At 37.2% G+C, this 26,818-nt stretch overlaps 1 protein-coding gene across 1 annotated transcript in view; it reads left to right on the forward strand.

Annotated features, from left to right (window-relative positions):
- Window positions 1–26,818, forward strand: part of SLC9C1 (solute carrier family 9 member C1) — a 162,369-nt gene that overhangs the window by 67,608 nt on the left and 67,943 nt on the right. The window contains 3 exon segments of the mRNA XM_030801717.1: window positions 4,121–4,218; window positions 7,769–7,888; window positions 16,967–17,162. Of these exon segments, the coding sequence (XP_030657577.1) occupies window positions 4,121–4,218; window positions 7,769–7,888; window positions 16,967–17,162 (414 nt within the window).

A 26,818-nucleotide genomic window follows, 5' to 3' on the forward strand; every position in this document is an offset into this window, starting at 1 on the left:
ATTTATTTGTCCTCTTGCTGATTTGATCCCTTTATCATTATATAGTAAACTTCTTTGTCTCTCTTACAGTGTTTTACTTAAAGTCTATTTTATCAGTTATAAGTATAGCTATATAACTACTCTTGATCATTTTTGGGTTCTGTTTGCCAGAAATATCTTTTTTCATCCCTTCACTTTCAGTCTGTGGGTGTCTTTATAGGTGAAGTGAGTTTTTAATAGGCATAGGTGATGTGTAGTTGGGTCTTATTTTTTTAATCAATTCAGCCAGTCTATATCTTTTAAATGGATATTTTAATTAGTTTACATTCAGGGTTATTATTGAAAGGTGTCGTTTTATTATTTTTTTTTTGGTTGGTGTGTATCTATTTTTGTTTGTTTATCTTTGAAGTTTGGTGTTTTTCTGTAATAATAAGGTTTGATTCCTTTAAGATTTGTGTATCTGCTCTACCATTGGGTTTTATATGTTTTTACAATCTTAGTTATTGTCCTTTTGCTTCCAGATATTTGACTTTTAAACATTTCTTGTGAGTCCTGTCTAGTAATGGTGAATTCTCTCAGGTTTTACTTCTCAGGGAAACACTTGATTTCTGAAGGATAGCTTTTCTGGATATAGTATTGTTGGTTGAAAGTTTTTTTTGTCTTTCATATTGTCAACCATATCATTTGTCAACCATATTATCTTATTCTCTTCTGGCCTATAAAGTTTCTGCTGAGAAATATGCTGATATTCTAATGGAGATTCCTTTATATGTGACTTGACACTTTTTCTATTTTTAAAATTCTCTCTTTGTCTTTGACTTTTGACAGTTTCACTATAATGTGCCTCAGAGAAGAATTTTTTAGGTTGAAACTTTTGGGGGATATTTGACCTTCCTGGATCTAGATGTCTATATCTTTTCAAAAACTTGGAAGTTTTCTGTTATTACTTTATTAAATATGTCTTTTATAACTTTTCCCATCTTTTCTCCTTCTTAAATTCCCATAATGATAACATTTGTTTGTGTAATGATGTCCCATAGGTCCCATGAGCTCTCTTGGGTTCTTTGGCTCTTTCTTTTTCTCTTTCTTTCTTTCTTCCTTCCTTTCTTCCTTTCTTTCTTTCTTCTTTCTCTCTTTCTTCTTTCTTTCTTTCTCCCTTTTTTCTTTTGTTTCTTATCTATGTATCTTTCTTTCTCCTTTTCTCTTTTTTCTTTCTCTTTTGTCTGACATGGTTATTTGAAAATATCTGGCTTCAAGTTTAGAGATTCTTTTTTTCTGTTTGATCTAGTTTGTTATCAGAGTTCTCAATTGTATTTTTTCATTCATTAAATTAGTCAGCTCCAATATTTCTGTTCAGTTTTTTTTATAATATCTATCTTTTTGTTGAGTTTCTCATTCACATAATGAATTGCTTTTCGATTTTATTGTGTCTGCTGAGTTTCCTTAATATCATTATTGTAAATTCCTTTTCAGGGAGTTTCTACATTTCCATTTCTTTGGGACCAGTTGCTGGTGAACTATTGTGTTCCTTTAACAGTGAGATATTTCCTTGCTTTTTCATGTTTTTTTGTATCCTTGCATTGATATCTTCAGATCTCGTGAAACAGTTACCTCTTTCAATTTTGTATAGTGGCTTTCATGGGGAAAGACTCACCTGCAGAGGGTGTCAGTTGGGTAGGGTGCATTAGCTTTTTACTGGGTGGATACAATAGCATAGCCTCAATACAGTTTCTTCGGCTACAGTCAATGTCATTGATGCCTGTGAGTGCCTCAGTTGCTTAGGCTGCAGAAGTTTGTGTGGCTGGTCTACCTATGTGGGGTCTGCTTCTTTGTGAATGAGGGAGCTGGCTATGCTACCATGGGTAGAGAACCAGGATCATCTGTGATCTGGGGGATGTGCAGGCTGGTCAGCCAGCATCTCTTCTCAGGTGCTACTCCTTTGAGGACAGGGTTCCAGGCTGGTCTTCACTCTGGGGAAGCAAGGGGCTGGTTAGCCAGCAGCTCAGCTCATATGCTGCTTCACTTGAAATTTTGCTTTTTAGTATAGTTAATTTTTCTTGTAGGCAAATCTAGCAAACCTAGGTAATAATTTTTAGGCTAACGTGTGATTTATTCATCTGTATGTCTTCAGTGAATACCACAATGTGTAGTACATGGTAGGTGCTCAATTAATATTCACTCAATTAATCTGTTTTCACTTTTATACTTTAAGTTTTGTTTTAATGATTATGCTTATTAGTCTTATAAACAGAAGCCTTTTATAGATATGTTTTATTACATATTTCATTCTTTAATATATTGATATTACGTTATAATATTCACTGATTATTTCCAACAATATTCCCAGCTGAGAATATCTTTGAAATGTATTTTTCAATGGTTTGGCTAGTGTCTCTAGTCTAATTTTGTAGAAAAAAGAATTGATTAGTAAATGTTTAAAGATGTTTCAGACCTAAAAATAGGAGTTTTATCCAAGTAATTATACATTTATATGAAGACAAAGTAATGATTTTTATGCAATTAATAAATTAATATTTATTAAATACAGCTTCCTTTCTTGTTTGGATATCTGTAGAATTATTTCTATTTCCTTGTAAATTAAAAATGTTATGAGGCCATGTCTTTTAGTCACTTCCCAATTTTAATTTATTTCAGGAAAATATGGTGTATAAGAACCCCCCAAATAAATGAAGGAAACTTCATTTTGAATCTTGTTTTTGTTATTAATATGATATGTGACTAAGGACTTAATCTATTTAGTTTTCATTCTCTCAATCTATAAAAGAGGAAACTTATGGTGACTGAATAACCTCTTTTTCGCTTGTGATATTCGATGTTTTCTGCAGTGTACACTCCATGTACCTTTTTGATTTATTGCCTCAAATGTTTGGGTTCTACTATTATATTTCAATCATTGATCTTGTGCTATTGTGTCTTAATCAAGAAATCCTGCTTTTCAAAGTAGATTGGATTTCTCTGCTCTGTTCTCTAGATCCTCATTTCACTTAATATCTTCCGAGTTCTTCTTAATTTTAGACATATTTTCATGCTCATCTTGATTTGTTGATTTGGTTTCTACGTTCCCATTGGGAAAGATAATTTAACAGTTAACATCTTCTATTATCTAATTGCTTTGGTATTTGTGTTGCTAAGCTTTCGTGAGACCCACATAATCTTTAGCTTCCTCATTTTTTCAAACTACAATTTTTATCTGGAGGATACTAAGAATATTTTGATTTAATATTGTTTTAAACATATTTTAATGATATTTAAGGAGAAGAGTGTACTCTATTGAATTCTTGTAATTATGGGAAAAGTTTTTTCATCCCACATCCTCAAATGTCATTGCTATTTCTTTCTAGTATTTCCCCAAAACAAAGCAGTGTTTAATATTCAAAACTGATCATGCAGAGAGAATGCCTGCTGCAGAACCTAGAAATCTTTGGTCATATAATATATTTCAGTTAAGGAAGTTGGTCTACACAGTGATTCTGAATAGTGTTCAGCACATGGATGCCAGGAACAGTGTCAGATACTGGTTTCCATATCATCAGACATAGTCCCTGACGCTCATATATACGTATTGAATGAAGAAGTGACTGCATTCTGCCAAATAGTAGCAATCTCTTATTATAATACTCCTTATAAATTATAAAATTTTCTATAAATAATTATATAAGTTACAAAGATATAATAATTTTAATCCTTATCACAGATGAGGCAGCAGAGCCCTGTTGTGGAAATATTTGAGAAAATTCAATTAAATAAAGATGTATAGTAGGATTTTTTTTTACTGTAGGGTTTCTCAGAGCCTTTAATATTCATTATTAACTTTTGAGATGTGGATATAGCTTGTAGCAGTTCCCAAACTCATTTGCCAATAAGTTCCATTTATTTTTTGAAAATCTAATTCCATGTCTAGAAGAGCTCTAGTTTCCTTCAGAACCAGTGTGGCTCCACCCAAAGCCAAGACCTACCTTATCCAGTAATCTTATAATCTGAACTCCATAGAAAGATTCTTTTTACAAATATACTAGATTGAGTGTTTTTACTTCTTTATCACACATTTTTCCCATCAAGATTGTAATAAGTTGTCATCGTTATTCATGCTATATAATGACTTGAATTAATATTTTTTTAGGCAAGCTACCAGAGACAATACAGGGATGAGATTCTGTCCCAGAGTGCTGTCCAGGTGTTGGTTGGTGCAGCAGGAAGTTTTGGTGAGAAGAAGGGAAAGTAAGTATATTCTCAAGAGATGGCTTCTATTCTAAGCCACAGCATTTAGGAAATTACCCAAGTGAGTTTTCTTGTTTTTGTCTGGTAACTTGGTTCCCTCTACTATTAATATCAATACTCTAGTATGACAGCAGAGCTGTCTGCTCTATACCCCACCCTCAGGCCAAACTACCTATTTTCAGTTTCCCAAATTTGCTGCATTCATTCATACCTCCGTGATTTTGAACAAGCTGTTCCTTCTGACTGAAACTTTCTTTTGTTCTTTGTCCTCCCCCTGCCAAAAGTTAAGCTGTGGTAAAGAACTCTTCCTTTTAGACAATTTGAATGCCAGACTAAGTAAGAGTGAAGCCTTCCTTAATCCTTCCAGGCATATCTTCCCCAATACACAGGTAGTACTTCAACATCTTCTCTTAATACTTAGCATGCATTTGGAATCTTGTAGTGATTTCTTTAGATATAGGTCTCCAAAATAAGCAGTGACTTCCTCAAAGTTGGTGTTTTGAGGAGTACCCTCAGATCATCCCCTGTGGAGGAATGCTGAATCTATGATTGGGCAAAGAGGGGGGTTAAACTGCAATGCAACTGCAACAGTGTCCACCCAGACATACTTTCTAGTTCCATACAACAGTCCTGAAGACACCAAAATTCCCTGCTTAAATTGTCCTAAGCTTATTTCCAGAGTCTATTTGGGCCTCTAGTCCTGGTCCATCATCTCATGAGCAAACCAGGCCTTTGGTGTGCATACCCCTAAACCTGAAGGATGTGCCAACCTTGTGTTAAGTCACACGTACAACCTTGTGGTACACTGAAGGATAAAGTTAGATGATAGAAAAGAAGCAGCCAGAAATCAGGGCATATTTGCATTTCATTTCAAGTACAGACTTTCAAAGTAACTAAGAGTTTTCATTTTAAGCCTAGTCATACAAATCATTATGACATTATATGTGTCATGATAGGAAGATGAAATATATCTTATTTAAAATTTTGTTTCCTTGATTTATAATGCTTGAATATTTTCATCTATGGTACCAGGGTCTCTGTTTGTCCTTTCAATCCAGGCACTTCCAATGCTTTAGTTGACCTAGTAAAGTTGAGGGAGTTGAAAGAGAGGGCTTGGCAAATGTGATCAATTCAAAACAACACCATGCATATTTTAAAGAAGAAAGGTGCACATTGTACAGTGGAAGTTTTTAATAAATGACACAATAAAAAGCATCATTAATATATTTTCCAGGAGATGTTAAAAATAAAACAACAGGCTGGGCATAGTGGCTCATGCTTGTAATCCCAGCATTTTAGGAGGCCGAGGTGGGTGGATCACTTGAGGTCAGGAGCTCGAGACCAGCCTGACCAATATGGTGAAACCCTGTCTCTACTAAAAATACAAAAAAATTAGCCAGGCATGGTGGCATGCACCTGTAGTCCCAGCTACTCAGGAGGTTGAGGCAGGAGAATTGCTTGAACCCCGAAGGCAGAGGTTGCAGTGAGCTGAGATCGCGCCACTGCACTCCAGCCTGGGGGACAGAGCAAGGCTCTGTCTCAAAAATAAAAATAAAAATAAAACAACATAGAGAAATTCAGCCCACTGCCTTGATTTTTTTCTCTTTAAATGTTCCCCAAAGGCCAAAGAAACATGTCTATGAAGGCAAACTTTGGAATATATTACATTTTTAATGCATACATGTAAGAGATATACATTGAACACCAATATGTGCAAAGCTATATATTACCAATATATGCCAGTCACTGTAGGGAATATTAATATTAGCAAAATGGTATTCCAGCCCCTAGAGAACTTTCTATTGATTATGCTTATATTCAGTTCTTGCTTCTTTGCTGAGCTGCCTTGGAGTTGATTTTACCATTTGCTAATTATTCCTATGAGTGCCTCATGTGTCAGGGTGACCTGTGGCAAGAAAAACAAGTCTAAGAAAAGAAAGAGTGGAGGGTTTAAACAGGAGCACCAGGACCTATGCTAAGTGCTTGTATAATTGCCTAAAAAATAATACTTTGAGCACATAGTTTCTTTTTATTGAGTGTCAAACCAGGTACAGTTTTAAACACTTTACATGTATTAACCTATTTTACCTCAGAAGAATCTTATGAGATAGATGCTGTTATTATATTCACGATGCAGGTTAGGAAAGTAAAGCAAGGAGAAATTAAATAATTTATGCAAGGTCATTTGACTCATAAATTACAGAGTTGGTATTCAAAGCCAAGCTGCCTCACTATCCAGTTAAATAGATCATACTGTTTCCCTAAATCAGGTCTAAACAGTGAACACATTGATGTAAAATAGGAATTCAAGAGCCTGAATTACTTAGTAATTTGTGCTCTAAAGTGTCACACATAGATATCACAATAAGACTATATTAAATGCTTATTTTTGTGAGTCCAGGGAGCCCTCTCATTTATTATCTCTGTGGCAACACTTACCACATTTTACTGTAATTGGTATTTACGTGTTTCATACCACTAGTCTGTTGGAACCTTGAGGGCAGACCAGTATTTCTTTATGGTCTATCTTTAGCATTTAACAACCATAGCAGATGTTGAATAAATATTTTTTCAATTATAAATGAATCAAGTAGAAAAGAGTATACAGATTCAACATTTTCCACTTATTTACTGCATATTATATTTAATTACAGATAATTGAATGACTTCATTCTTTTCAATTACGTTAGTATCCCTGTAGTAAAAAAATATATATACAAGTTTTAAAGTAAGAACATTATAATTCATAGAAAGGGCAAGGTTTACCTTTGAACTTAGGTTTCCAATGCCCTTCCATTAAGCCACATTATAAGGTAGGGCCTCAGATCCAAGGGCAGAGCCTTACTCTCCTTCTGATCATGACGATGAAAGTATCTGGTCAGCAGCAGGTAAATTCCTTGAAAAGCCAAGGAGGTTGGCTAAACAAGACGTGATCATATACACGGATCTGAGCTGTCTCAATTAAAAAAAAAAAGCCAGCAGAATGCTACAGAAAACTTGAGACAAGTGCTACCAAAATGACAGTGAGCTCTTATGACCAGTGACTTTTTTAAGTTACCATTTTAACTCATTTTTAGTCATTTTAAACCTTACTATCTGCTTTGAAGGTGAAGACATAGCGATGGGAAGATGTGTGATATGAGTTGGATGCTTTATACATGCTTTCCCATTTAATTATCCCAACCTAACATTGGTATTTTTATCCTTATTTTTTAGATTAGCCAGCAAGTTAATGAGGTAATTTGTCCATTGCCATACCAGACAATGGGGAATCTAACATGAAAACCCAGATGTCTGAATCCCAAATATTTGAAACATAGTATGTTTTCTGTCCCTGAACCTTGAAATCTCTATTATTTTCAACCATGTATCTCCAATTTTTAATACTCTCTGTTTAACAAGTGAGCCTGACAATCTAACTTCATGAACCATGCTCATGAAAATGTCTTAATCCAGCCATCATGACACAAAATAGTCTTCCTGTTTTGTGCAACATTAAACTTATCTCAAAATGTTTAAAGCATGTTTAAAGATTTCTCTCTTTTTCTAGATATATGAGTCTTGAGACAATAAAGAATTATTCTGAAAGCCAAAAAACAGTTACCTTTACTAGAAAACTACTACTTAATTTGGTGTATAATACCAGAAAGGAAAAAGGGGGCCCATCAAAGTAAGTGCTTTTGAACGTTACAAGAAAGGCTATTATATTCACTTGAAATTCCCTGTTTTTGTTTTAAAATGATATCCCGAATTTTTTTTTTTATTATACTATAAGTGCTAGGGTACATGTGCACAACGTGCAGGTTTGTTACATATGCATACATGTGACATGTTGGTGTGCGGCACTCATTAACTCGTCATTTACATTAGGTATATCTCCTAATGCTATCCTTCCCCCCTCCCCTCACCCCACAACAGGCCCCAGCGTGTGATGTTCCCCACCCTGTGTCCAGGTGTTCTCATTGTTCAATTCCCACCTATGAGTGAGAACATGCAGTGTTTGGTTTTTCGTCCTTGCAATAGTTTGCTCAGAATGATGGTTTCCAGCTTCATCCATGTCCCTACAAAGGACATGAACTCATCCTTTTTTATGGCTGCATAGCATTCCATGGTATATATGTGCCACATTTTCTTAATCCAGTCTATCATTGATGGACATTTGGGTTGGTTCCAAGTCTTTGCTATTGTGAATAGTGCCACAATAAACATATGTGTGCATGTGTCTTTATAGCAGCATGATTTATAATCCTTTGGGTATATACCCAGTAATAGGATGGCTGGGTCAAATGGTATTTGTAGTTCTAGATCCCAGAGGAATTGCCACACTGTCTTCCACAATGGTTGAAATAGGTTACAACCCCACAAACAGTGTAAATGTGTTCCTATTTCTCCACATCCTCTCCAGCACCTGTTGTTTCTTGACTTTAATGATCGCCATTCTAACTGGTGTGAGATGGTATCTCATTGTGATTTTGATTTCCATTTCTCTGGTGGCGAGTGATGATGAGCATTTATTCATGTGTCTTTCGGCTGCATAAATGTCTTCTTTTGAGAAGTCTCTGTTAATATCGTTCGCCTACTTTTTGATGGGGTTGTTTTTTTTTCTTGTAAATTTGTTTGAGTTCTTTGTAGATTCTGGATATTAGCCCTTTGTCAGATGAGTAGATTGCAAAAATTTTCTCCCATTCCATAGGTTGCCTGTTCACTCTAATGGTAGTTTCTTTTGCGGTGCAGAAGCTCTTTAGTTTAATTACATCCCATTTGTCTATTTTGGCTTTTGTTGCCATTGCTTTTGGTGTTTTAGTCATGAAGTCCTTGCCCATGCCTATGTCCTGAATGGTATTGCCTAGGTTTTCTTCTAGGGTTTTTATGGTTTTAGGTCTAACATTTAAGTCTTTAATCCATCTTGAATTGATTTTTGTATAAGGTGTAAGGAAGGGATCCAGTTTCAGCTTTCTACATATGGCTAGCCAGTTTTCCCAGCACCATTTGTTAAATAGGGAATCCTTTCCCCATTTCTTGTTTTTGTCAGGTTTGTCAAAGATCAGATGGTTGTAGATGTGTGGTATTATTTCTGAGGGCTCTGTTCTGTTCCATTGGTCTAGATCTCTGTTTTGGTACAAGTACCATGCTGTTTTGGTTACCACAGCCTTGCAGTATAGTTTGAAGTCAGGTAGCGTGATGCCTCCAGCATTGTTCTTTTGGCTTATGATTGACTTAGCAATACGGGCTCTTTTTTGGTTCCATATGAACTTTAAAGTAGTTTTTTCCAATTCTGTGAACAAAGTCATTGGTAGCTTGATGGGGATGGCATTGAATCTATAAATTACCTTGGGCAGTATGGCCATTTTCATGATATTGATTCTTCCTATCCCTGAGCATGGAATGTTCTTCCATTTGTTTGTGTCCTCTTTTATTTCGTTGAGCAGTGGTTTGTAGATCTCCTTGAAGAGGTCCTTCACATCCCTTGTAAGTTGGATTCCTAGGTATTTTATTCTCTTTGAAGCAATTGTGAATGAGAGTTCACTCATGATTTGGCTCTCTGTTTGTCTGTTATTGGTGTATAAGGATGCTTGTGATTTTTGCACACTGATTTTGTATCCTGAGACTTTGCTGAAGTTGCTTATCAGCTTAAGGAGATTTTGGGCTGAGACAATGGGGTTTTCTAAATATACAATCATGTCATCTGCAAACAGGGACAATTTGACTTCCTCTTTTCCTAATTGAATACCCTTTATTTCCTCCTCCTGCCTGATTGCCCTGGCCAGAACTTCCAACACTATGTTGAACAGAAGTTGTGAGAGAGGGCATCCCTGTCTTGTGCCAATTTTCAAAGTGAATGCTTTCAGGTTTTGCCCATTCAGTATGATATTGGCTGTGGGTTTGTCATAAATAGCTCTTATTATTTTGAGATATGTCCCATCAATACCTAATTTATTAAGAGTTTTTAGCATGAAGGCTGTTGAATTTTGTTGAAGGCCTTTTCTGCATCTATTGAGATAATCGTATGTTTTTTTTCTTTGGTTCTGTTTATATGCTGGATTACATTTATTGATTTGCATATGCTGAACCAGCCTTGCATCCCAGGGATGAAGCCCACTTGATCATAGTAGATAAGCTTTTTGATGTGCTGCTGGATTCGATTTGCCAGTATTTTATTGAGGATTTTTGCTTCAATGTTCATCAGGAATATTGGTCTAAAATTCTCTTTTTTGTGTGTGTCTCTGCCAGGCTTTGGTATCAGGATGATGCTGGCCTCATAAAATGAGTTAGGGAGGATTCCCTCTTTTTCTATTGATTGAAATAATTTCAGAAGGAGTGGTACCAGCTCCTCCTTGTACCCCTGGTAGAATTCGGCTGTGAATCCATCTGGTCCTGGACTTTTTTTGGTTGGTAAGCTATTAATTGTTTCCTCAATTTCAGAGCCTGTTATTGGTCTATTCAGAGATTCAACTTCTTCCTGGTTTAGTCTTGGGAGGGTGTATTGTCCAGGAATTTATCCATTTCTTGTAGATTTTCTAGTTTATTTGTGTAAAGGTGTTTATAGTATTCTCTGAGAGTAGTTTGTATTTCTGTGGGATCGGTGGTGATATCCCCTTTATCATTTTTTATTGCATCTATTTGATTCTTCTCTCTTTTCTTCTTTATTAGTCTTGCTAGTGGTCTATCAATTTTGTCGATCTTTTCAAAAAAACCAACTCCTGGATTCATTGATTTTTTTGAAGGGTTTTTCGTGTCTATCTCCTTCAGTTCTGCTCTGATCTTAGTTATTTCTTGCCTTCTGCTAGCTTTTGAATGTGTTTGCTCTTGCTTCTCTAGTTCTTTTCATTGTGATGTTAGGGTGTCAATTTTAGATCTTTCCTGCTTTCTCTTGTGGGCATTTAGTGCTACAAATTTCCCTCCACACACTGCTTTAAATGTGTCCCAGAGATTCTGGTATGTTGTGTCTTTGTTCTTATTGGTTTCAAAGAACATCTTTATTTCTGCCTCCATTTTGTTATGTACCCAGTAGTCACTCAGCAGCAGGTTGTTCAGTTTCCATGTAGTTGAGTGGTTTTGAGTGAGTTTCTTAATCCTGAGCTCTAGTTTGATTGCACTGTGGTCTGAGAGACAGTTTGTTATAATTTCTGTTCTTTTACATTTGCTGAGGAGTGCTTTACTTCCAACTATGTGGTCAATTTTGGAATAAGTGTGATGTGGTGCTAATAAGAATGTATATTCTGTTGATTTGGGGTGGAGAGTTCTATAGATGTCTATTAGGTCCGCTTGGTGCAGAGCTGAGTTCAATTCGTGGATATCCTTGTTAACTTTCTGTCTCGTTGATCTGTCCAATGTTGACAGTGGGGTGTTAAAGTCTCCCATTATTATTGTGTGGGAGTCTAAGTCTCTTTGTAGGTCCCTAAGGACTTGCTTTATGAATCTGGGTGGTCCTGTATTGGGTGCATATATATTTAGGATAGTTAGCTCTTCTTGTTGAATTGATCCCTTAACCATTATGTAATGGCCTTCTTTGTCTCTTTTGATCTTTATTGGTTTAAAGTCTGTTTTATCAGAGACTAGGATTGCAACCCCTGTTTTTTTTTGCTTTCCATTTGCTTGGTAGATCTTCCTCCATCATTTTATTTTGATCCTATGTGTGTCTCTGTACATGAGATGGTTCTCCTAAATACAGCACACTGATGGGTCTTGACTCTTTATCCAACTTGCCAGTCTGTGTCCTTTAATTGGAGCATTTAGCCCATTTATATTTAAGGTTAATATTGTTATGTGTGAATTTGATCTTGTCATTATGATGTTAGCTGGTTATTTTGCCCATTAGTGGATGCAGTTTCTTCCTAGTATAGATGGTCTTTACAATTTGGCATGTTTTTGCAGTGGCTGGTACCGGTTGTTCCTTTCCATGTTTAGTGTTTCCTTCAGGAGCTCTTGCAGGGCAGGCCTGGTGGTGACAAAATGTCTCAGCATTTGCTTGTCTGTAAAGTATTTTATTTCTCCTTCACTTATGAAGCTTAGTTTGGCTGGACATGAAATTCTGGGTTGAAAATCCTTTTCTTTAAGAATGTTGAATATTGGCCCCCACTGTCTTCTGCCTTGTAGAGTTTCTGCTGAGAGATCCTCTATTAGTCTGATGGGCTTCCTTTGTGGGTAACCTGACCTTTCTCTCTGGTTGCCTTTTACATTTTTTCCTTCATTTCAACTTTGGTGGATCTGACAATTATGTGTCTTGGGGTTGCTCTTCTCGAGCAGTATCTTTGTGGCATTCTCTGTATTTCCTGAATTTGAATGTTGGCCTGCCTTGCTAGGTTGGGGAAGTTCTCCTGGATAATATCCTGCAGAGTGTTTTCCAACTTGGTTCCATTCTCCCCGTCACTTTCAGGTACACCAATCAGATGTAGATTTGGTCTTTTCACATAGTCCCATATTTCTGGGAGGCTTTGTTCATTTCTTTTTACTCTTTTTTCTGTAAACTTCTCTTCTTGCTTCATTTCATTCCTTTGATCTTCAATCACTGATACCCTTTCTTCCAGTTGATCGAATTGGCTACTGAAGCTTGTGCATTCATCACGTAGTTCTTGTGCCATGGTTTTCAGCTCCATCAGGTCATTTAAGGACTTCTCTACGCTGGTTATTCTAGTTAGCCATTCGTCTAATCTTTTGTCAAGGTTTTTAGCTTCCTTGCCATGGGTTCGAACTTCCTCCTTTAGCTCGGAGAAGTTTGATCATCTGAAGCCTTCTTCTCTCAACTCATCAAAGTCATTCTCCATCCGGCTTTGTTCTGTTGCTGGTGAGGAGCTGCATTCCTTTGGAGGAGGAGAGGTGCTCTGATTTTTAGAATTTTCAGCTTTTCTGCTCTGTTTTTGCCCTATCTTTGTGGTTTTATCTACTTTTGGTCTTTGATGATGGTGATGTACAGATGGCGTTTTGGTGTGGATGTCCTTTGTGTTTGTTAGTTTTCCTTCTAACAGTCAGGACCCTCAGCTGCAGGTCTGTTGGTGTTTGCTGGAGGTCCACTCCAGACCCTGTTTGCCTGGGTATCAGCAGTGGAGTCTGCAGAACAGTGAATATTGCTGAACAGCAAATTTTGCTGTCTGATCATTCCTCTGGATGTTTCATCTCAGAGGGTTACCCGGCCTTGTGAGGTGTCAGTCTGTCCCTAGTCAGGGGTGCCTCCCAGTTAGGCTACTCAGGGGTCAGGGACCCACTTGAGGAGGCAGTCTGTCCATTCTCAGATCTCAAACTCCATGCTGGGAGAACCACTACTCTCTTCAAAGCTGTCAGGCAGGGACATTTAAGTCTGCAGAGGTTTCTGCTGCCTTTGGTTCAGCTATGCCCTGCCCCCAGAGGTGGAGTCTACAGAGGAAGGCAGGCCTCCTTGAGCTGCAGTGGGCTCCACCCAGTTCGAGCCTCCCAGCCACTTTATTTACCTACTCAAGCCTCAGCAATGGTGGGTGCCCCTCCCCCAGCCTTGCTGCTGCCTTGCAGTTCGATCTCAGACTGCCCTGCTAGCAATGAGTGAGGCTCCGTGGGCGTGGGACCCTCCGAGCCAGGCGTGGGATATAATTTCCTGGTGGCCTGTTTGCTAAGACCATTGGAAAAGCGCTGTATTAGGGTGGGAGTGACCCGATTTTCCAGATGTCATCTGTCACAGCTTCACTTGGCTAGGAAAGGGAATTCCCTGACCTCTTGCACTTCCCAGGTGAGGCGATGCCTTGCCCTGCTTCAGCTCATGCTCGGTGCACTGTACCCACTGTCCTGCACCCACTGTCTGACAAGCCCCGGTGAGATGAACCTGGTACCTCAGTTGGAAATGCAGAAATCACCCGTTTTCTGTGTCACTCATGCTGGGAGCTGTTGACTGGAGTTGTTCCTGTTCAGCTATCTTGGAACCACCCTCTATCCTGAATATTTTGCAAAATATTTTGAGGAATTTTACAATGAAATTTCTTTTTAAAAATTTTTGCATATTTTATTATCTGAAAAATGGCCTTATTTATAGTCACAGAAAATGCTCACAAACATAAAACCTAAACTAAGAAAACAAAAATAATCTGTATTAACAAATTCATATTTTATACCTGTTACCAAATCAGCCTTCAAACTCACCACAAATTTTGGTACCACCATATATAGTTAGAGTTTTTATAAAAATCGAAGGAGATTATGGCATAATCTAAGAGAAAAATGATCTGGCCAACATCCACTGTAAACCTTAACTGCATCCTTTTAATTTTTTATTTTTTTTTAAAAAAAGGTTTTTTTTTCCTGTCTTTACAATTGATGTAAAGCTTTGAAGTGGGTGGTAGCCACCTCAGAGGAGACTGATGAGTGTCATAGGGCATAAATAGCTACAGAATGTTTATTAGAAATGCGGGGGTCAGCCACCACCCTAAATTTCTTATGTACATACATAAAGTTACTTAAAGAATAAGAAAGATAGGAATAGTATTCTCTTTTTAATTGAGGTAAATTTCATATACATAAGTAAACCATTAACCATTTTAAAATGTATAATTCGGTGTTATTTATTAGTCCAAAAATAAACTGGGTATGCATTAAGCAGTCATTCCCCATTTCCCCTTTTTGCCCTGCTCCTGGAAAGCACCAGTCTGTTTTCTGACCCTGTGAATTTACTTATTTCAAATGTTTCACATAAATGAAATCATCACTACGTAGCCTTGTGTTTCTGGCTTCTTTTACTTAGCATAATGTTTTCATCCACATAACAGAATGTATTAGTACCATAAGGGTCATCCTCTTTGTAGCATGTATCAATATGTGATTCCCATTTAAGGTTGAATAATGTTCCATGGTATATATACCACATTTTATTTACCCATTCATCAGTTTATGGACATTTGAGTTGTTTCTGCCTTTTGGCTATTATGAATAGTGCTGCCATGAACATTCATGTACAAGTTCTTATTTGAATACCTGCTTTCTATTCAAGGGCATATCCCAGGGGCAAAATTGCAGGACTGTGTGGTAATTCTATATTTAGTTTCTTGAGTAACCACCAAATTGTTTTCCACACTTGGTATACAATTTTGATATCAGGAAGTATAAGTCCTTCAATTTTTCTTTTTCAAGATTGTTGTAACTAGTTGAGGTCCCTTACAATTCCATATAAATTTTAGATTATCTTGCCTGTTTCTTCAAAATAAAGAAAAAGGTCGAGATTTTTATAGGATTTAATTTAATCTGTAGATTACTTTGGGTAGCATTGTCATATTATCAATATTAAGCCTTCCAAACCATGAACATGGAATATCTTACCTTTTATTTAAATCTTTAACTTACTTTGGTAATGTTTTGTTGTTTTGAGCATGCAAGTTTTAGGTTAACATTAATCCTAACTATTTTGTTGTTTTTGGTGCTATTTTAAATATAATTGTTTTCATAATTTCATTTTCAGATCAGTCTTTTCTAGTGTATAGAAATACAACTGATTTTTATATATCGATTTTGTTTCCTGAAACTTTGCTATTTTGTTTATTAGCTCTAGTTGATTTTTGCACATTCTCTAGGATTTTCAGTATATAGGATTATGTCATCCACAAATAGAGATCATTTTACTTCTTCCTTTTCAATTGGAATTTCTTTTTTTTTTTCTTAGATTCAAGGGTAAGAAATATAGCTAGTGACAAAATGAATGAGATCAGTGACTGCAAATTTAACCATAAATTTAAGCAAAGGTAACCTCCAGTGCCATGCTTTGCCAAACATGGTTTTGCTGCTGGAAGAGATCAAAAAAAGCAGACTGGAGAGAGGACAGGGAGGTTACCACAAAGTTAGCAAGGCTTGAACTCTGCAGCTCCCATCACAGAGGAACTGCCAGAGGCCTTGGAGGGCCCTGGCAATGTGAGCACAGACTATATATTACTGCACTCATAATTTGATCATCTTTTTTTCAAATGGGATCCAAAATTGTAAAAGCTTCTGGGCCATGGCATAGATGTACCTTTAAGAATCAGAAAATGATCTGGTACTTACCCAGTCTTCAATCAGCAATTAATTCATCATTATCATGTGAATTTTAACAACAATAGTGTATTATTATACTACTTGAATAATTAAAATATTAAAAGTAAATCTTTTTATCTACATTTCTACTCTCCATCATATTGAATATGGAAGCTACTTTTTAAAGCATATACATTAATTTAAATTTTGTGATAAAATTTGGATCCATATATTCCACCACCATGCATCCTAGGCTTTGATCCCAATTTTATACCTTGACAAGAGAAGATGCTCATGATACATTGTTAAAAGGGAAAAATGCAGGTTACAGAAATATATGTGTCATATAACTTCTTTTATGTTTATAGATAATCATTTTATAAACATAAAAAGTTGGAACAATATTCAAACTAATAGTATTCGTCTCTGAAAATAGGAATTATCAAAAGCTAGAAAGTACTCTCTTTATTTAAAAAAAATTCCAGTTTGAATTTTTCCTGTATTATACCAAAAATATTTCTATTAAAAGTAAAAAGAAAAAGTGAATGAGATTTAAGGAGGGAGAGAAAGAGAAAGGAGAAACTAGACTCAAGACAGAGGAGGATCAGTGGAAGAAATTAAAAGGGCAGTATCTGAAGCAGGATGCCAGAACGTGTTAGCTAGTGGTGGCTGCTTTCAGAATTAAGGAAGGCTCTGCGGCTGTTGATAAGTAGAACAGAAATAAGTATATATGAAAATCATTTAATGTAAACCTTTTATCAGATAAAACTGTCTTTTTGTTTTACAGATACTTATTTTTTCGTATATGCCATACAGTAGTATTTACTGAGGAATTTGAACATGTTGGATACCTTGTGATATTAATGAATATATTTCCCTTTATAATCTCTTGGATATCCCAGTTAAATGTAATCTACCACAACGAATTAAAACACACTAACTACTGTTTTCTTACACTTTATGTTCTAGAGGCACTACTTAAGGTAATCTAAAATTTATGTGTGTATGGAAGTGTTATATGTCTGATAGGGAGATTTCCTAGCCTTGTTTTTCAACACCAGCAACAGACAATTTTCTGAAGGAGTGTATGAATTTCTTCCTCAGGTCTCCAAACTTTAATTTTTGAAGGTTATTTTTATAGTAACTCAATAGATAATATGCATACTTGAAGCACTGATTTTGTATTTCAGAAATAAATTTTAAAATGATTTGTGTCAAAGGTACACAAAGTGAGTTTAAAAGGTATTGGCAATGTTCTCAGTCTTAGCAGGGTGGTGAGTACTTGAATGTTCATTTTATTATTTTTATACTGGATAGATATTTTTATATCTCTCTAGTATGATAGAGGAATACACAGAGTACAATGGGAACAGACAGAAGGAGCTTCTTATGCAGAATAATAGGGTCAGAGAAGGAAGGTATTCAAGGGAAAGCAACACTTGAGATGAGTTTTGAATAATGTCTAGGAGTCAAAAAAGAGAATAACTACGAGTACATCACATAATAAACAACAAGAACAAGGGAAAACATAGAAGCAACACCATGACACATGTAAGGAACACGACTCCCAATGACTGAAGCTCAGGAATAAGTTGGTCAGAGTGGAGATTGGAGAGATGTTAAATATGTTTTCAGGATATGGAAAATGAGGTAAGAGACATAGATGTGAATTAAATAATAAAGGGCAGGCCATGCTGTCTCATCTACTTTTGTGACATCAACTGTCATTCATAGTCTAATGACTCCCAAATTCATGTCTATAGTTCAAATTTTATCCAGAGCCATAGATCATATAGGTAGCTGCTGACTAGATCCCTCTGACAAAGTACTGTGCAAATATTACAAGCAGCATATTGAAAAGAAATGTGTCTTCTCTAATCCTACTATCCCTTCAGAATTTCAATGGAAACCCAATTTCCCAAGCTGAAGTCTACAACCATCTTTGAAATCTCCCACTTTCTTAGCTATAGTAGGTTTCAAGAAACTTTTTTTGAAATATGCAGAAAGACTGACTGTATCAACTATCACAAAATAGTAGGAATGTTGACTATTTTCTCCCTTGGAATAGATGCTTCAGTATTTTAGCTATTTGATTTCAAATTAGTATGATCATTTACTAGTATAAATATATACTTTAACATGTCTAAATTCAAATTATTATTATTATATTTTAAGTTCTAGGGTACATGTGCACAACGTGCAGGTTTGTTACATATGTAAACATGTGCCATGTTGGTTTGCTGCACCCATTAACTCATCATTTACATTAGTTATTTCTCCTAATGCTATCCCTCCCCCAGACCCTCACCCCACGACAGGACCCGGTGTGTGATGTTCCTCGCCCTGTGTCCAGGTGTTCTCGTTGTTCACATCCCCCTGTGAGTGAGACATGCAGTGTTGGGTTTCCTGTCCTTGTGATAGTTTGCTCAGAATGATGGTTTCCAGCTTCATCCATGTCCCTACAAAGGACATGAACTCATCCTTTTTTATGGCTGCATAGTATTCCATGGTGTATATGGGTCACATTTTCTTTCTTTTTTTTATTTTTTATTTTATTATTATACTTTAGGTTTTAGGGTACATGTGCACAATGTGCAGGTTTGTTACATATGTATCCATGTGCCGTGTTGGTTTGCTGCACCCATTAACTCGTCATTTAGCATTAGGTATATCTCCTAATGCTGTCCCTGCCCCCTCCCCCCACCCCACTACAGTCCCCGGAGTGTGATGTTCCCCTTCCTGTGTCCATGAGTTCTCATTGTTCAATTCCCACCTATGAGTGAGAACATGCGGTGTTTGGTTTTTTGTCCTTGCGATAGTTTACTGAGAATGATGGTTTCCAGTTTCATCCATGTCCCTACAAAGGACATGAACTCATCATTTTTTATGGCTGCATAGTATTCCATGGTGTATATGTGCCACATTTTCTTAATCCAGTCTATCGTTGTTGGACATTTGGGTTGGTTCCAAGTCTTTGCTATTGTGAATAGTGCCACAATAAACATACGTGTGCGTGTGTCTTTATAGCAGCATGATTTGTAGTCCTTTGGGTATATACCCAGTAATGGGATGGCTGGGTCAAATGGTATTTCTAGTTCTAGATCCCTGAGGAATCGCCACACTGACTTCCACAATGGTTGAACTAGTTTACGGTCCCACCAACAGTGTAAAAGTGTTCCTATTTCTCCACATCCTCTCCAGCACCTGTTGTTTCCTGACTTTTTAATGATGGCCATTCTAACTGGTGTGAGATGGTATCTCACTGTGGTTTTGATTTGCATTTCTCTGATGGCCAGTGATGATGAGCATTTTTTCATGTGTTTTTTGGCTGCATAAATGTCTTCTTTTGAGAAGTGTCTGTTCATGTCCTTTGCCCACTTTTTGATGGGCTTGTTTTTTTCTTGTAAATTTGTTTGAGTTCATTGTAGATTATGGATATTAGCCCTTTGTCAGATGAGTAGATTGCAAAAATTTTCTCCCATTTTGTAGGTTGCCTGTTCACTCTGATGGTAGTTTCTTTTGCTGTGCAGAAGCTCTTTAGTTTAATTAGATCCCATTTGTCAATTTTGGCTTTTGTTGCCATTGCTTTTGGTGTTTTAGACATGAAGTCCTTGCCCACGCCTATGTCCTGAATGGTATTGCCTAGGCTTTCTTCTAGGGTTTTTATGGTTTTAGGTCTAACATGTAAGTCTTTAATCCATCTTGAATTAATTTTTGTATAAGGTGTAAGGAAGGGATCCAGTTTCAGCTTTCTACATATGGCTAGCCAGTTTTCCCAGCACCATTTATTAAATAGGGAATCCTTTCCCCATTTCTTGTTTTTGTCAGGTTTGTCAAAGATCAGATAGTTGTAGCTATGCGGCATCATTTCTGAGGGCTCTGTTCTGTTCCATTGATCTATGTCTCTGTTGTGGTACCAGTACCATGCTGTTTTGGTTACTGTAGCCTTGTAGTATAGTGTGAAGTCAGGTAGCATGATGCCTCCAGCTTTGTTCTTTAGGCTTAGGATTGACTTGGCAATCCGGGCTCTTTTTTGGTTCCATATGAACTTTAAAGTAGTTTTTTCCAATTCTATGATGAAAGTCATTGGTAGCTTGATGGGGATGGCATTGAATCTATAAATTACCTTGGGCAGTATGACCATTTTCATGATATTGATTCTTCCAACCCATTAGCATAGAATGTTCTTCCATTTGTTTGTATCCTCTTTTATTTCATTGAGCAGTGGTTTATAGTTCTCCTTGAAGAGGTCCTTCACATCCCTTGTAAGTTGGATTCCTGGGTATTTTATTCTCTTTGAAGCAATTGTGAATGGGAGTTCACTCATGATTTGGCTCTCTGTTTGTCTGTGATTGGTGTACAAGAATGCTTGTGATTTTTGTACATTGATTTTGTATCCTGAGACTTTGCTGAAGTTGCTAATCAGTTTAAGGCGATTTTGGGCGGAGACAATGGGGTTTTCTAGATATACAATCATATAATCTGCAAACAGGGACAATTTGACTTCCTCTTTTCCTAATTGAATACCCTTTATTTCCTTCTCCTGCCTGATTGCCCTGGCCAGAACTTCCAGCACTATGTTGAATAGGAGTGGTGAGAGAGGGCATCCCTGTCTTGTGCCAGTTTTCAAAGGGAATGCTTCCAGTTTTTGCCCATTCAGTATGATATTGGCTGTGGGTCTGTCATAGATAGCTCTTATTATTTCGAGATACATCCTATCAATACCTAATTTATTGAGAGTTTTTAGCATGAAGCGTTGTTGAATTTTGTCAAAGGCCTTTTCTGCATCTTTTGAGATAATCATGTGGTTTTTGTCTTTGGTTCTGTTTATATGCTGGATTACATTTATTGATTTGCGTATGTTGAACCAGCCTTGCATCCCAGGGATGAAGCCCACTTGATCATGGTGTATAAGCTTTTTGATGTGCTGCAGGATTCACTTGCCAGTATTTTATTGAGGATTTTTGCATCAATGTTCATCAAGGATATTGCTCTGAAATTCTCTTTTTTGGTTATGTCTCTGCTGGGCTTTGATATCAGGACGATGCTGGCCTCATAAAATGTGTTAGGGAGGATTCCCTCTTTTTCTATCGATTGGAATAGTTTCAGAAGGAATGGTACCAGTTCCTCCCTGTACCTCTGGTAGAATTGGCTGTGAATCCATCAGGTCCTGGACTCTTTTTGGTTGGTAAGCTATTGATTATTGCCACCATTTCAGAGCCTGTTATTGGTCTATTCAGAGATTCAACTTCTTCCTGATTTAGTCTTGGGAGGGTGTATTTCTCGAGGAATTTATCCATTTCTTCTAGATTTTCTAGTTTATTTGCATAGAGGTGTTTGTAGTATCCTCTGATGGTAGATTGTATTTCTGTGGGATCAGTGGTGATATCCCCTTTTTCATTTTTTATTGCATCTATTTGATTCTTCTGTCTTTTCTTCTTTATTAGTCTTGCTAGCGGTCTATCAATTTTGTTGATCTTTTCAAAAAACCAGCTCCTGGATTCATTAATTTTTTGAAGGGTTTTTTGTGTCTCTATTTCCTTCAGTTCTGCTCTGATTTTAGTTATTTCTAGCCTTCTGCTAGCTTTTGAATGTGTTTGCTCTTGCTTTTCTAGTTCTTTTAATTGTGATGTTAGGGTGTCAATTTTGAATCTTTCCTGCTTTCTCTTGTGGGCATTTAGTGCTATAAATTTCCCTCTACACACTGCTTTGAATGGGGCCACATTTTCTTAATCCAGTCTATCATTGACAGACATTTGGGTTGGTTCCAAGGCTTTGCTATTGTGAGTAGTGCCACAATAGACATTATGTGTGCATGTGTCCTTATAGTAGCATGATTTATAATCCTTTGGGTATATACCCAGTAATGGGATAGCTGGGTCAAATGGTATTTCTAGTTCTAGATCCTTGAGGAATTGCCACACTCTTCCACAATGGTTGAACTAGTTTCTACTCCCACCAACAGTGTAGAAGTGTTCCTATTTCTCCACATCCTCTCCAGCATCTGTTGTTTCGTTTTTAATGATCACCATGCTAACTGGTGTGAGATGTTATCTCATTGTGGTTTTGATTTGCATTTCTCTGATGACCAGTGATGATGAGCATTTTTTCATGCATCTATTACCTGCATAAATGTCTTCTTTTGAGAAGTGTCTGTTCATATCCTTTGCCCACTTGTTGATGGGTTTTTTTATATAAATTTATTCAAGTTCTTTGTAGATTCTGGAGATTATCCCTTTGTCAGATGGGTAGATTGTAAAAATTTTCTCCCATTCTGTAGGTTGCCTGTTCACTCTGATGGTAGTTTCTTTTGCTATGCAGAGGCTCTTTAGTTTAATTAGATCCCATTTGTCTATTTTGGCTTTTGTTGCCACTGCTTTTGTGTTTTAGTCATGAAGTCCTTGCCCATGCCTATGTCCTGAATGGTATTGCCTAGGTTTTCTTCTAGAGTTTTTATGGTTTTAGGTCTAACATTTAAGTCTTTAATCCCTCTTGAATTAATTTTTGTATAAGGTATAAGGAAGGGATCCAGTTTCAGCTTTCTACATATGGCTAGCCAGTTTTCCCAGCACCATTTATTAAATAGGGAATCCTTTCTCCATTTCTTGTTTTTGTCAGGTTTGTCAAAGATCAGATGGTTGTAGATGTGTAGCATTATTTCTGAGGCCTCTGTTCTATTCCATTGGTCTATCTCTCTGTTTTGCTACCAGTACCATGCTGTGTTGGTTACTGTAGCTTTGTAGTATAGTTTGAAGTCAGGTAGTGTGATGCCTCCAGCTCTGTTCTTTTTGCTTAGGATTGTGCTGGCAATGCGGGCTCTTTTTTGGTTCCATATGAACTTTAAAGTAGTTGTTTTCCAATTCTGCAAAGAAAGTCATTGGTAGCTTGATGGGGATGGCATTGAATCTATAAATTACCTTGGGCAGTATGACCATTTTCATGATATTGATTCTTCCTATCCATGAGCATGGAATGTTCTTCCATTTGTTTGTGTCCTCCATTATTTCGTTGAGCAGTGGTTTGTAGTTCTCCTTGAAGAGGTCCTTCATGTCCCTTGTAAGTTGAATTCCTAGGTATTTTATTCTCTTTGAAGCAACTGTGAATGGGAGTTCACTCATGATTTGGCTCTCTGTTTGTCTGTTATTGGTGTATAAGGATGCTTGTGATTTTTGCACATTGATTTTGTATCCTGGGACTTTGCTGAAGTTGCTCATGAGCTTAAGGAGATTTTGGGCTGAGACAATGGGGTTTTCTAAATATACAATCATGTGAGCTGCAAACAGGGATAATTTGACTTCCTCTTTTCCTAATAGAATACCCTTTATTTCTTTGTCTTGCCTGATTGCCCTGGCCAGAACTTCCAACACTATGTTGAATAGGAGTGGTGAGAGAGGGAATCCCTGTCTTGTGCCAGTTTTCAAAGGAAATGCTTCCAGTTTTTGCCCATTCAGTATGATATTGGCTGTGGGTTTGTCATAAATAGCTCTAATTATTTTGAGATATGTTCCATCAATACCTAGTTTATTGAGAGTTATTAGCATGAAGGGCTGTTGAATTTTGTCAAAGGCCTTTTCTGCATCTATTGAGATAATCATGCAGTTTTTGTCACTGGTTCTGTTTCTGTGATGGATTATTTATTGATTTGTATATGTTGAACCAGCCTTGCATACCAGGATGAAGCTGACTTGATCGTGGTGGATAAGCTTTTTGATGTGCTGCTGGATTTGGTTTGCCAGTATTTTATAGAGGATTTTTGCATCGATGTTCATAAGGGATATTGGTCTAAAAGTCTCCTTTTTGTTGTGTCTCTGCCAGGCTTTGTTATCACAGTGAGGCTGGCCTCATAAAATGAGTTAGGGAGGATTCCCTCTTCTTTACTGTTTGGAATGGTTTCAGAAGGAATGGTACCAGCTCCTCCTTGTACCTCTGGCAGAATTCGGCTGTGAATCCATCTGGTCCTGGACTTTTTGTGGTTGGTAGGCTATTGATTGTTGCCTCAATTTCAGAGCCTGTTATTGGTCTAATCAGAGATTCAGCTTCTTCCTGGTTTAGTCTTGGGAGGGTGTATGTGTCCAGGAATTTATCCATTTCTTGTAGATTTTCTAGTTTATTTGTGTAGAGGTGTTTATACTATTCTCTGATGGTAGTTTGTATTTCTGTGGGATTGGTGGTGATACCCCTTTTGTCATTTTTTATTGAGTCTATTTGATTCTTCTCTCTTTTCTTCATTAGTCTTGCTAGTGGTCTATCAATTTTGTTGATCTTTTCAAAAAACGAGCTCCTGGATTCATTGATTTTTTTGAAGGATTTTTCATGTCTCTATCTCCTTCAGTTCTGCCCTGATCTTAGTGATTTCTTGCCTTTTGCTAGCTTTTGGATGTGTTTGCTCTTGCTTCTCTAGTTCTTTTAATTGTGATGTTAGGGTGTCAATTTTAGATCTTTCCTGCCTTCTCTTGTGGTCATTTAGTGCTATAAATTTCCCTCTACACACTGCTTTAAATGTATCCCAGAGATTCTGGTATGTTGTGTCTTTGTTCTCACTGGTTTCAAAGAACATCTTTATTTCTGCCTTGATTTCCTTATTTATCCAGTAGTCACTCAGGAGCAGGTTGTTCAGTTTCCATGTAGTTGTGCGTTTTTGAGTGAGTTTCTTAATCCTGAGTTCTAATTTGATTGCACTGTGGTCTGAGAGACAGTTTGTTGTGATTTCTGTTCTTTCACATTTGCTGAGGAGTGCTTTACTTCCAACTATGTGGTCAATTTTGGAATAAGTGTGATGTGGTGCTAATAAGAATGTATATTCTGTTGATTTGGGGTGGAGAGTTCTGTAGATGTCTATTAGGTCCACTTGGTGCAGAGCCGAGTTCAATTCCTGGATATCCTTGTTAACTTTCTGTCTCATTGATCTGTCTAATGATGACAGTGGGGTATTAAAATCTCCCATTATTATTGTGTGGGAGTCTAAGTCTCTTTGTAGGTCTCTAAGGACTTGCTTTATGAATCTGGGTGCTCCTGTATTGGGTGCATATATATTTAGGATAGCTAGCTCTTCTTGTTGAATTGATCCCTTAACCATTATGTAATGGCCTTCTTTGTCTCTTTTGATCTTTATTGGTTTAAAGTCTGTTTATCAGAGACTAGGATTGCAACCCCTGTTTTTTTTTTGCTTTCCATTTGCTTGGTAGATCTTCCTCCATCGCTTTATTTTGATCCTATGTGTGTCTCTGTACATGAGATGGGTCTCTTGAATACAGCACACTGATGATTCTTGACTCTGTATCCAATTTGCCAGTTTGTGTCTTTTAATTGGGTCATTTAGCCCATTTACATTTAAGGTTAATATTGTTATGTGTGAATTTGATCCTGTCATTATGATGTTAGCTGGTTATTTTGCCCATTAGTGGATGCAGTTTCTTCCTAGCATCAATGATCTTTACAATTTGGCTTGTTTTTTCAGTGGCTGGTACCTGTTGTTCCTTTCCATGTTTAGTGCTTCCTTCAGGAGCTCTTGTAGGGCAGGCCTGGTGGTGACAAAATCTCTCAGCATTTGCTTGTCTGTAATGGATTTTATTTCTCCTTCACTTATGAAGCGTAGTTTGGCTAGATATGAAATTCTGGGTGGAAAATTTCTTTAAGAATGTTGAATATTGGCTCCCACTGTCTTCTGCCTTGTAGAGTTTCTGCTGAGAGATCCACTGTTAGTCTGATGGGCTTCCCTTTGTGGGTAACCCGACCTTTCTCTCTGGCTGTCCTTTACATTTTTTCCTTCATTTCAACCTTGGTGGACCTGAGAATTATGTGTCTTGGGGTTGCTCTTCTTGAGGAGTATCTTTGTGGTGTTCTCTGTATTTCCTGAATTTGAATGCTAGGTTGGAGAAGTTCTCCTGTATAATATCCTGCAGAGTGTTTTCCAACTTGGTTCCATTCTCCCCATCACTTTCAGGTATACCAATCAGATGTAGATTTGGTTTTTCACATAGTCCCATATTTCTTGGAGGCTTTGTTTGTTTCTTTTTACTCTTTTTTTCTCTAAGGTGCTTTTCTTGCTTTCTTTCATTAATTTGTTCTTCAATTACTGATGCCCTTTCTTCCACTTGATCGAATTGGCTACTGAAGCTTGTGCATGTGTCATGTAGTTCTTGTGCCGTGGTTTTCAGCTCCATCAGGTCATTTAAGGTCTTCTCTACAGTGTTTATTCTAGTTAACCATTCGTCTTATCTTTTCTCAAGGTTTTTACCTTCCTTGCGATGGTTTCAAACATGCTCCTTTAGCTCGGAGAAGTTTGTTATTACTGACCTGCTGAAGCCTACTTCTGTCAGCTTGTCAAAGTCATTCTCCGTCCAGCTTTGTTCCATTGCTGGCTAGGAGCTGCGATCCTTTGGAGGAGAAGAGGTTCTCTAGTTTTTAGAATTTTCAGCTTTTCTGCTCTGGTTTCTCCCTATCTTTGTGGTTTTATCTGCCTTTGACCTTTGATGTTGGCGACAGATGGGGTTTTGGTGTGGTTGTCCTTTTTGTTGATGTTGTTGCTATTCCTTTCTGTTTGTTAGTTTTCCTTCTAACAGTCAGGTCCCTCAGCTGCAGGTCTGTTGGAGTTTGCTGGAGGTCCACTCCAGACCCTGTTTGCCTGGGTGTCACCAGC

This window comes from Nomascus leucogenys, chromosome 21 (genome assembly GCF_006542625.1).
Source record: "Nomascus leucogenys isolate Asia chromosome 21, Asia_NLE_v1, whole genome shotgun sequence".
In the NCBI taxonomy this organism is placed as follows: domain Eukaryota; kingdom Metazoa; phylum Chordata; class Mammalia; order Primates; family Hylobatidae; genus Nomascus; species Nomascus leucogenys.